General features: G+C 34.3%; 1 protein-coding gene across 1 annotated transcript in view; it reads right to left on the bottom strand.

Annotated features, from left to right (window-relative positions):
* LOC142338017 (uncharacterized) overlaps positions 1 to 11,958 on the bottom strand; it is an 89,011-nt gene extending 77,053 nt beyond the window's left edge. Inside the window, exons 1-3 of the mRNA XM_075387651.1 lie at positions 11,829 to 11,958; positions 5,589 to 5,870; positions 1,250 to 1,606 (exon numbers count right to left, since the gene is read on the bottom strand). Coding sequence (XP_075243766.1) covers positions 1,250 to 1,606; positions 5,589 to 5,870; positions 11,829 to 11,958 — 769 coding nt within the window. The remainder of the gene's footprint in view (positions 1 to 1,249; positions 1,607 to 5,588; positions 5,871 to 11,828) is intronic.
* Between the last annotated feature and the right edge of the window lie 1,052 nt (positions 11,959 to 13,010).

Raw genomic sequence — 13,010 nt, 5'->3', positions numbered from 1 at the left:
TATATCTATATATATATATATATATATATATATATATATATATAAACGTATATACTTAAGCTGGTTTGAAAGCAATTACCACAAAGCCCATTTAGCTCGGTGGTTACGACTTAATACGAAAATTAAATATTACAAATACCTACGCGGAAGTTCGAATCGCATATAAAGCAAACCTTGTTGGCGGGAGTTAAGCTGAACATATTATTTTTCATGAAGTAAATTTTACTCAAAAATCAGACAGGCCAGTGTAAATAGTGACAAAAACAGAGTACTGGCCATCCTAAAAAACAGAATGTCTTTAGACTGATTCAGCGCTGGTTTGCTCTGCCGCCAAGCTCCGGGCCGTTACCTCACAGTAACTTACAGTTTCGAATGTAATTTTTGAATCAAATGATTGAGATTAGAGAGTGAGTTAAGCAGTATTTTGATTGTGTGGTCATTTTTGGTAACCCGAACACAAACACAATGAGAAATATCAAAACTAATAACTATGAAGAAAATCCAGGTGCCCTGATGTTTGAAACTTAAGCTTTTCCAGCTCTCAAAAAACGATCTTTTCACAACAAATTATGGCAATATTCACCACACACTAAATGTACTTAAGATTGTTCATAGGAGCAAAGCAATAAACACCATAAAAGGTTCATAGCGAAGATAAAAAGTCAGATACGATTCTAAGTTATGATTTTGAATCATAAATGATTATAGCAATCATACTAAGATGATAATTTATATCATAATAAGTATCCTCAAAAATTTATTGGAAACGAAGAATAGCCAATACACTACTTTTGTGACACCGAACCGTAAACAGAATTTTCATATCTTAGTTTTCATGCTAAATCATTTGTGGAAACTTAACGCACACGCAATGCCAATAGTTTTAGCCTCCTGAAACTTTTTTTATCTAGTAAAATTGAGCAATTTTTCTGACAAAAAATAAATGAAAAAGTGATATTCTGTATTCTGCATTAGATAAATGCCAAGCATATCAGTATACCAGTACAATACCATACAATTAGCCAAAAACTGAAGGCTAAGGAACATTTTCTCATTTGCTCACAATCTATCACAACAGCAATTTTTGTATTGTAAAGATCATATATATGGATCCTACAAAAAATCCCATGATCATTTTTTAAAATTAAATGTCTTAGCTGGAACCATAAATGATTTTAGTATGTACTAAGTATTTTTTCCCTGTTAATGTGTAATTTATCGCTGCAAAAGAAAACAAAAAGAGCTGAACCTGACGTATTAAATTGGACGTTTGAAACGGCATCACTGTGAATGACAACTTCTCCAAACTGACTATAATCGCATCCTGGCTCAAAAAGAGGCTCAACTGTACAATTGAAAGTAGTTAAAGCTAAGAGATCCAAATGTTGGCTCGAATCAAAATAGAGGGTGCCATTGTTGTTGAATTTGGAGGCAACCTCATCTGCTGAGATTGTTGCATATGCCTCGAATTCTCTTCCATCGTTGGGCTTGCATGTTATGTTGTAAAAAGTTGGAGCTATTGTGCCGTCTTTAGGAGTGTTCCAAGTTAATACGACAGAAAACCTCGAAATGTCAATCGCTTTCAAGTTCTCAACTTCTGTGGAACCTGAGAACAAATTCTAAAGGTAGACAACGTTTCTAAACTACCCAGCTGTAACTGATGTTGTTGTAGCCTTAAATTAGTAGATGTCAATGAAATTCTAATAGTAAGCTATGTAATCGTTGTCAACTCAGAACACGAAATTGTTAATGCGATCAAGCTCAACAAACCAAAATAGTTTTTGATGAAACGGGATACTAAGTGACATTAAAATTTTTAAAAGATAGATAAAGCGGCAATTTACAATTACAGCTTTTCAAGTGTTGAAATGCTTGTCTGCTGTCGTTATAAAATATAATTAATTTCTAAATTTCAAGAGCAGCTAAATTACAAAACCTAGCCAGTTATTTAAAATTAGTAAACAGTTCAATCGTTGATTATAACTACTTTTTAAACAATTCTTTTGTTCATTCAATTTTGGCCAAGCGATATATTCATCGTAGAGAGTTGTGAGTGGTATCATCAAAAAGCCAGTCCAATGTAGAATAAAAAATAAAAACATTTTTCCGAATTTCTTTTTGAGGATTTAATGAGGTTTAAATTTTGTCCTTAGTAGACCGATTTCAGTTGTTTTTGTTCATATGTTCAGTAAATTTCGTTAACTTTTCCAAAATTTGTTTAAATTGTCAACAATAGTGTTATTGGATTTACTTTTGAAGATAGATGCGAGTTGCTGATTGGTTTGATTCAAGTTTGTTTTTTTAATTTTGATAACTTTAGAATTTCAGACTTAATCATCTGAGAACACAATGCAAAACACAATTTTTTAAATCTCCAAAAGAAGAGTAACTTTGTTTTCGTTTCCTATTAGAATCTTCTTGAAAAAATATATTGCCCGTTTTTCACTAACCTAATTCGAAATGGCATCATTTATTTGATATATTAAAATAATTTATTTGCTAAATTACATATTTCGCAATTAATTGGAACATTAGGTGTTTTATTTGGACATAAACCCAAAATCAGTTCTAGTCTTCATCTCTTCGAGGACTGTTTCAATAAAGGACTGGTTGGGTTGTACTGCGGTGTATTTTTTTCGATTTCTCTTCTTTTAATTTTTTTATGTTATTCTCTGATAAGAAATGACTTCAAAAGACGCCAGGTTCAATTAACGCAAGTGCAATTTATAGAAACTTGAGCTACAATGAAAAAAAACTTTGGCTTTTATAATTGAGTTCATAGTTTTTACGGTTTTTCACAAAGTTTTTTTTTAAAAGCTTGAATTGAATGCTTGTGTTTTGCCTGCAACTTAATTCTTTTTGTAGTATCATGAGTGTCTCATTAATCAAATCATCAAAAACAGCTCAATCTTCCTTTCAAAATTAATTGAGCTTTAATTTTTTAAAGGTTTATTTTCAACTACTTTTTTCTTTTCTTTGTTTCTATTCGTTTTCAAAAAATGTTGTTGTTTTTGCTTGGTTGTTCATTTTTGAGGTCCAAATTTTTTGCTTTGCAAATTATCACAATAATTACTGGTTCAACTGACGCCAAAGGAAAGTGCAAGGTAACACATTTAATGTTTTTGGTAGCTGGCCTATGGGTTTGACACAATTCCAATTAAAAAAATAGAATTTCTACTTTTTCGTGGATGTTCTCTTCTTCTTAAGATGGTTTGAAAAGTTTTACAATAAGCAAAGTCTCAACAAATTAAATTTAAATGAACCATTTCAAGATTTTCATTTTACTGATTGTTTCAATGGTTTTCAGATCAAATATCAGAAAACGAAAAAGTTTTTGTACCTTCTCCTATTTGATCTTGATTTTTAAATAATCGAAATTAGTCTCCTTTTTGAGAATTATGATAAATTTCTACCAAAGCAAGCTCTAATTTTCCCATTGATATCATCTTTTGCATGATATCTTTAGGGCTCAGACAATGTTTTCATACCCTTTTTCACAAGATTTTCCTTTCTGTAAGTATTTTATGTTCTTTTCTTCTGTTTCTCAAAGACCCTCCACAAATGAAAACACTTTGATAGTAAAGAATAAAAAAGAAAACCAAGCCAACTTTTCATTTAATTACAGTTAACAATAGTTTCGAAGGGTTTTTAAAGTCTTGTAATTTTAAGGGATTCAATACCGTGGTGTCGTCGAAAAATTTGTTAAATATTGAGGTGACTCCGTGTTTACTTTTTTTGTAGGTTTATGAGCTGGTCCAATTAATAACAAGCAAAATCGATGTCCAGATCCAATTTTAAATTTTTTTTATTTTAAATTTCTGATTTTTCCTCTGTCGAAAATTCTTGCTGCAGAGAACTCAATGGAATAATTTTTCCCTAATTGTCAGTTTCTTTCTTTTTGTTGTCAGCCAGTAGCTTTTTCTCTGTAGAGACAGGTCGAATGGTATTTCTAGCGAACCAAAGCTCAAGCTATTTATTAATTTTTTTGAAAACAAATTTTTGGCTATGATACTAGGCATTGTCAATTCAAAAATTTGTTTCTCGATATCTGCGAACCCGGGTCAACGACCATACAACTTTCTTTGATTTCGTACTAGGTCATATATGATTCTTAGCAATTATACTAGGTCATATATGATATGTATGAATTCTTGGTAGTCGTACAAGTACCATATATGTTTTCCTAGAAATCATACAAGGATCATACAAAAAAATTCAAAGACTAAAAACTGTATAATTTTTATTTTCCATTTAAGTTGAAAAAATTTCTTGGATTTCATACAAGGTCATACATGACACATAATACATTGACTGGTGCCACAAATTTTCGTATAATGTAGTCAGAGGATTTTTAAATTTTTATATCGCATTTGCAATCCACATTTGATTCTTTGTGTGCGCTAAAAGAATAACTTTGTGATTTAAACGTATTCAGAAAACAAATTTGACGTGATATTCAATATTTTTCCTGATTAATTTTTTTATAAATGAGCATTTATATGTATAAACTGGCTTCAGAGTATGTCAAAAATTTTGTTATTTGTTTGGACTTACTCCTCTGTTTTGTGCCCAACTTGCAATTGATATTGTACGTTAGGGTCTTTTGGCGGATCACATTGTGATGCCGGGGTATCTTATAGGTGATGCCCTACCGAATAAAAACAAAAAACATAAATCGTTGAAGATTTTCAAAAAATAGATGTATGATTCTTGGTATTCGTACTAGGATCATATATGATTTCTTGGTAATCATACAATGATCATACATGATTTCTTTGGTTTCATACAAGGATCATATATGATTTCTTTGGTTTCATACAAGGATCGTACTAAGAAATCAAGTATGGACAGTATGAAATCATATATGATCCTTGTATGAAATCAAAGAAACTTCAACCCGGGAATTTATGAGGTTGTTCTTTGTTTCATTGTCACACTATCCAAGTAATGATGAAGTCCCATTGGCGTTAATAGTTTGCGCAATTGAACCTCTTCCTTGTTCTCAGTGAACTGATTATCACTTAAACGGCTGCAACACCGTGTTTGCTTACCAAATTATCTGATCATAGAGCCTTATATGGCAATTGTTGATGGAACAATCTTCGTTTGTCATGCAAAAGTCAGAACTGAGACAAAGTTTGATGTATTAAAATCTTACGATTACCCCCTTTATCTTACATCTGTTAACCCGTCTTCCCCCAAAATTACCCCCCTAATCTTTCATCTTTTTGGGGTTATTTTTTTTGGGTAAAATCCAAAATTCCCCCAATATTCCCCCTTCCACCCTTATCTTGCATCTTATTTGGGGGGGGGGGGGGGTAATTTTTGAGGGGTAAAATCAATAAATCCCCCCCATTACACCCTTGTCTTACCTCGTCTTACCACTCTAAAATTACCCCTAACCTTACATCCTTTTACCACCTATAGACCATTACCCAATACTCTTACGTCAGTTGGGGGGGGGGGGGGGGGGTAATCAGGGTAATTTCGAGCTAAGAAATTGTATATAAGCTGAATTTGAGGATGATATTTTTCAAATTCGGTGCTTAGGATAAAAAAATTGATCTTGAGGAGCAGACGGAACTTACGGAAACAGACTGAGAAATCAGTTGCCTCAGACGTTTTCCCACAAGAATTAGCAGTTTGTACCACAACTGTGTAGTTGGTGGTAGCATCGGTGATATTAATAGCAATTGCACCAGATGTTCCAACTTCGTTCACTCCGCCAACAAATGATGCATTGGGGACAACAGACGAAACTTTGAAGTTGTCCAGGGTCCCATCTAAAGCCTTGAATTTGGACGAGCTGAGCTCTACTTGACCTTCATTGATAGTCAAAGCTACAGAAGACAAATCAGCGGCTGTTGGAGCTGAAATATTTATTGTACCGTTACTATTATAACAGCTACTATCCTAATCAAATTATCAGCTGGCAATCGTTATAATGTTTTGATTTTATCAATTTCAACAATCACTCTTTTCTGAAGTGCTCTAGTCAGTTCATGTCAATTCATTTGCCGTTTAAACAGGATTCTTTGTTCTTTATAAAACAAACACTTTTAGTGACCTAAAAATAGAGCTCTGCTCAATATTGGGCCAAACAGTTCCCGGGCTTAACGCCAAGTCATTTTCAGTGGGCAAGTATAATTACAAGTGTCATTTCATTACTGATTCAGAGCTATGATCATGTCACTTTCTACACTTGGTAGTCTAAATCCAAGTCTGATTTATGACTTGGCAAGTCTGAATCCAAGTGTGGCCTAAGACTTGGCAAGTCGAATATAGGTCCGGAAAGCGTTAAAATTAGCCGAAAAATAGTCGGAAATAGGTCCTCAGAACGTCAAAAAAAGCCCAAAAAATTGTTGAAAATAGTAAAAAAAAAATCGTCAAAATAGACGGGAAACGGTCCAAAAAAAGTCGGCAAAACGTACAAAAAACGGAAAATTCTCCAAAAATAGTCGGAAAATTGTCACAAAAGCCAGAAAATTGTCTAGAAGTAGTCAGAAAATCGTGAAAAAAATCGAAATAGAGCATGGTAATAACTTTCCCATTCTATTTTTGCGTTTTCTGTTTGACAAAATCTCGATTATTGTGGTTCTAGAGAAAAAACTAATGTTGGAGCTGAGATAATTTTTCTCTTTTATGAGTTTAGTCACAAAGTGTAAGTAGAAAACATCAATAGCTATTATCATATGCAACCCGGGTTGCTCATCATTCACAATTCTTAGGAGTCATACAAGGTCATATATGATTCCTAGTATTCATACAAGATCATATATGATTTGTATGATTTCTTAGTAGTCATACAAGGATCATATAGGATTTCCTATGAATCATACAGGGATCATACAAAAAAAATTAAAACCTAAAAACTGTATATCTTTCAATTTCTTTTGATGTTGAAAAAATTTCCTCGAAATCATACAAGGTCATATATGACACATAAAACATCGATTGGTTCCACAAATTCCCGCATAATGAAGTCAAAAGACAAAATAATCTATTATATCGCATTTGCATTACACATTTGATTCTTTGTGGGGTCGAAAAGAATAACTATCCCACTTAAATATATTCAGAAAACTAATTTGAGGTTATCAGCAAAAATTTTTTCGAACACTTTTTTTTAAATGAGCATTTAGAGGTATAGGCTGGCTTCAGAGAATATGAGAACTTTATTATCCATTTGGACTTACTCTTTAGTTGCGTGCCCAAATTTGCAAATGATGTTGTACGTTTGGGTCTTTTGGCGGATCACAAAGTGATGCCGGGAAATCACATAAGTGAGTCTTTGCCGAATGAAATTTTTTAAAAACATAAATGGTTAAATATTTATGAAAAATGGATGTATGATTCTTGGTAATCATATTAGGATCATATCTGATTTCTTTGTAGTCATACAAGGTTCATATATGATTTCCTAGTAGTCATATATGATTTCTTAGTAATCATACAAGGATCGTACTAGGAAATACGTTATGATTTGTACGATACCATATATGATCCTTGTATGACTACTAAGAAGTGGTGACCCGGGAAATGGGCAGCTAAATTCACCCTCTTGAAGCAAAATATTAGAAAAGAGTTTTGCTGCTATCTACGTGTAGACTTTGACGTATGAAAAGACTCTGCTCAAACCAAATAGCTTACAAAATGAAATTAGCTCGACTTTAGCGAACAGCCAGATTTTTACTCAATCAGATTTCTCATGCTCGAACTTTGCATGACTCAAAATTTTTAGCTCTGCGATTTATTTACGCTGGACTTTTAATAGCAATTTCATGCTCAATTTTTTTTGTACTCGAAAAACTGGATTACAAAAATTGATCACAGCTATTGTCAAATAATGAGTAGAGGAAAACGTTTTTGATTATTTTTTCTTTAGGCCTCGAAAGTTTTAAATGCAAGGCTCTCGCTCACTAATAATTATAAAGTATGCTTCTTAATCTGTTGCAATTTTGAGGAACAAATAGTCAAATAAATATCTGCATTTCTATTGATCAATTTCATTTCTTAAATTTGAAAAGAAAAACAACAAGAAATTGCAATGAGAATCTGAAATTTCTTTGCTTAAATCTTTTAACTTGAATAGCTCTGATGCAATTTTCTTCAACCTGGCATCGTTCATGCTCTTGTTTATAGTCAAACAAAAAGATGTAAAAAAGGTCTTCTTTTCGGAGTTGAACTACACATAAAACGAAAAAATATCGTATAGAATTCTTCCTGAAAGGAAGGAGAAAAGCAAATCTAATCCTGCCGTTGTCTGGCAAAGTTGAAAATTTTACAGGATCTCCTTTTATCAGTATCATTGCAAAAATTGATGGTCCGCCTTTCTTTTTGAAAACACTTGAACAGTTGAAAGTACCCTTTACCTAAATACTGTGTCATGAAAAGATAACTACCTTTTTAGAAAAAAATCTGCAATGAACCTGTTATCTCCATGAACAAACTAAAATTGTTAGTGTTTGTTTATTACAGTGAGCAAAAATCAGGTGAAAGTAAGCTTTTTACGAGCCGCCTCAACATGATGTCTCATATTCGTTTCATTTTATGGAAAAAGAAACTCCGATGGATACTGAAGTATAAACACAGCTTTGAATTTGACATTTACATTTGGTTCTCCAAAAATAGAAGAAACAGAATAAAGTTTTCCAGTTTCTCCATGTGGAAAAAAAAGTCGGCCAAAAAAGATGAAGAAAACACTGTTACAAAAAGATCACAGCAAGGTGAAACCACAGCTCAAAGTTACAGAAAAACACTCATATTGGACAGATTTCGTTTGAAAACAGTCAAAATTATAATAAAAGTGCAATTAAAATGACGTTATGTTCAGATTTGTAATTACTAATTTTTGAGACAAAGTTGTCTTGTTTTTGGCGGAAAGCCCATGTTATTCAGAAATAAAATTTTTCTTCTTATCCTACGCTTTTTGTGATAGAGCAATTCGAATATCATTCTGTAAGGCCGAGCATGTCTTCTATGATCTTACAAAGCACAGGTTATCTCATAAGATCTGGTGACAAGACGTAATCCACAAGAGGTAAAATACGTCTTGTAATTTGTAAACTATAAGAGAAGATAAGAATTGCTCAATATGACCAAATTTTCTGTAATCTAAACTGTTGGCAAGATCTGCAGAAAAAGTTATCTGACTTTCAGTAGTCGTTTCGCTAAAAACAGTTGTAGCACATTCTCATTTTAAACATAGACTAAAGTAATGTTTGTTTTTGCTTTTCCTGGCTTTTTCTCATGTTTACTCAGCAAACCAACTACAGTATAAATCACATCAATTTTTTTCAGGGAGGCAGCAGAGCTTTCGTTAACTCTATCAAAATTTTTCATAACAAATTAGAACCATGCTACTTTCATGCTCTTAAAAATTTCTCAACAGTATAAGTGTAAACTTTTTCATCATGAAATGGTTTTACGAAATTCTTGGTCAATAAAAACAAAATACAAAGAACAAATCTAAATGCGCTGCAAAGTAGTTTTTTAAATTATCCGCGTCGTTAGTTTTTCATGAAAATATTCCGTGTTCCATTATTTGGGGAACATTCTCTATCGTTCATAGGAACAGAAATATAGTTTTTTTACGAGTCATTACGAAATCATAAAATCATTGTTCAGAAATTACAACTCAACAAGGTCTTTCTAGATTGTAAATCATCGTTTAGATTTTTTTATAATATCCTACTAAAAAATGCATCAGCTCATGAAGTTATGTTACAATCGTGTGCCTTTTAAAGTTCTCTTTATAGACGGTATTTATTTTTCTAATACAGCTAAGAGTTAACAGTTGGCAGAATTTATTTAATGATTATTATCAAAGTAAGAATCTCAAGTAGTTTAAAAAATGGCTGACTAAGTTAGATTTTCAGTATGGTTCACAACTGTACTGGATCAATAAAATTTCTCCAAACAAATATATATTCAAATTGAAAGCTCAAAAAAGCGTCCGCGCAACCACAAAATGTCAAAGTCAACGTTAACCCAAACTTCAAACTTTTTTACATAATGAGGACTAAATGAGAAAAAAAATCAAGAGAAAAATCTGGAGACTAGTGTTCACAACCGTTGCCGTGAACTTTAAAATTAAAAATAGTTATTACAAAAGGAGTATAAATCCTATAACAATATGTGGTCGGCAAAAATTGTTAATGTTGATTGTCGCCTTTAATTCTTGTTTTTCCGACTGTAACGGCTGCTCTCCTTGTGTTTCACAAAGAAAGTTTTACACCGCCCAGTTCGTTCTGAGTGGTTACAAAACCTGTCCGGATACTTCGTTTATGCAGTTCGCTTTTGTAACTGTATATCCGCTCTGCTGTACTTACCGTTGCATTAACTATTTTAGTTCGTAACTATTCGCTGATCTTAGTTTTTTCAACTATCAATTTGAACTGGATTGCTACAGATCACACAATACGGGATCTCTTTATGTATACCAGTTCAATCCGATAGAAAAAACAAATCGAAGACAAAGATATATGTCTAAGACCTGTTTGTGCAAAAATATTTAAATTTAAACCTAAGTTGGCTTTTGCTTTTTGTACTCACAAGTTGAGAATACCAGAAGTTGGGGCTGTAACAGTTGAATTTCAGCTCCAATAAATCGTTGATGCAAGACACAGTAACAGAATTTACTGCTCAAGAATAATATTTTGAATACAAGACACAGTAACAATTTACTGCCCAGGAATATTTCTAGTTCAAGACACAGTAACACGTTATTTACTGCTCAAGACAATTTGTTTTTGCAATATTTTGCTGAGTTATACTTTAAGCCGTTTTCTGCGGCTGCTACGTTGCGTTCTGTGTGTTGCTTTTTGTTATTTCCCCCTTTTCTCTTTTTTTTCTCACGTGACAAACTGTAACTAGAACTAGAACTATAACTATAACTATTAAATGACTAGGACAAAAGAAAGTGTTCTGTTTCTATTTTCCCGCCTACACAAGCTTAGCGAGCTCAGCTCCAACATCGCCGGCCCTGTTTTCCTTCGTGAAAACATCTTCGTCCATTGATAATACTGGAGCGAGCTTCACCACAGGCCTCTTGTAGACTCCGTCTTTTGTTTGAATCGTTGCTGATCGAATTGTTCGGTCAGAACCCTCCATAGTTTCTATTACTCGACCAAGTTTGTAATATCCTCGTTTATCACTGTCTTCGACCAACCAAACGAGATCACCTTTGTTCAGAATTCTGTTTGATTCACAATTCCATTTTTGTCGATTGTTCAATGTTGGCAGATACTCTTTTCTGAATCTGTCCCAGATGAGATCGGAGTACGCTTGTGTTTGTCGGAAGAGCTTTCTATGATTAACAAACTCTTCTGCGCATGGTAGGTATATTAAACAAACATTTTTGTTGCCAAGCAGCAAGTGGTTTGGAGTAATAGATTCCAAATCATTTACATCCGAACTGACTGGTGTCAAGGGTCTTGCATTCAACGTCTGCTCAACAAGACACATTGTTGTTGAAAGAACATCTTCTGTAATTGATCGGTTCCCCAACACTGCGTACATTGCTTTCTTTCAACTTCTGACCAGTCTCTCCCACACTCCTCCAAAGTGAGGTTCGGCAGGTGGGTTGAACTTCCATCTGATTCCTTGTTGAACAAAATGTTCTTCAATTCTTTCTTTGTTCCATGCTGCGACATACTCTTTGAACTCCCGGTCTGCTCCAACGAAGTTGGTCCCGTTGTCACTGATCATTTTTATGGGTTTGCCTCTTCGAGCTATGAACCGCATAATTGCATTTAGACAACTGTCAGTGTCCAACTTTGGAACTATCTCTATATGTACGGCTCGTACGGTTAGACATGTGAACAAACAACACCATCGTTTTTCATTTCTGCGCCCAATTTTAACTGTAAACGGGCCAAAGTAGTCTATTCCACCATTCGCAAAAGCGGTTGAAGCATTAAGCCTTTCTGTCGGTAACTCGGCCATCACTGGAGTCATTGTTTGTGCTCTTCCCTTTCGACATCTAATGCATTTGTTTTTGATCGATCTCAAAGCATTTCGTATGCCTAGGATCCAGAATTTCTGCTGAACTATGTTTCTGACATGTTCAGTACCTTCGTGATTACTTTTCTTATGTTCATTTCGCAAGAATAATTCAACTACATGGTTCTTCCAATGTAACAGTATTGGATGCTTGGTTTCGAAATTCAATTGACTTTTACCTATTCTGCCTTGGGCACGAATCAGTCTTTGCTGGTCTATGAATGGTGAAAACTGGAGGATTTTGCTGTTTTTTGGAAATTCCTTTTCAGTCTTGAGAGATTTCATCTCTTCAGCAAATTGTTCTTGCTGCAATAGTCTGAAGATGTCTGCTTGTGCACCCTCTTTTTCTTCAACACTTAGTGTTTTTGTTGCCGGTTTGTGTTTTCTGAATACACGCTGCACGTATGCCATTGTATTTACAAGTCGATTGAAATTGCTGAATCGCTCCCACTGAATCATCAGCTTCTTCTCTTCAACCTTTGCTGAGAAGACCATCTGATCGTTCTGTTCGCCTGAAGCAAATGTTAAATTAACCTGTTCAGGCCAATCGTTCTCTCGTTGCTTCAACCAGGCCGGCCCAGTGAGCCATTCGCTTCTCTTAAGTTCGTCAACATTGATCGCTCGCGTCCCGATGTCAGCTAGATTTTTAATACCACTCACATAATTCCACTGTGAAACATTAGTTGTGTCCAAAATCTCAGCTACTCTGTTTGCAACAAACACCTGTTGCTTACGGTGGGAGCTGTTGATCCATTGCAGAACAGTAGTGGAGTCTGTCCGAAAGTTAGAATTGTGAATCTTGGATTCGTGTTCCTTCACTATCTGTTCTTTAAGTCTCACCGCCATCACTGCTGCGTGTAGTTCCAAGCGTGGTATGGAAAGGTGTCGCATCGGTGCGACTCTGCACTTTCCGATTACAAATGATAAGTTTGCTGAGTATTCTTTGGATTTTGAACGTAGGTATGCCACTGCGCACATTGTATCTTCAGATGCGTCGGCAAACACAT

This window comes from Convolutriloba macropyga, chromosome 4 (assembly GCF_964194025.1).
Source record: "Convolutriloba macropyga chromosome 4, txConMacr16.3, whole genome shotgun sequence".
NCBI classification, from domain to species: domain Eukaryota; kingdom Metazoa; phylum Xenacoelomorpha; order Acoela; family Convolutidae; genus Convolutriloba; species Convolutriloba macropyga.
This window is presented reverse-complemented; position numbering and strand designations above follow the sequence as displayed.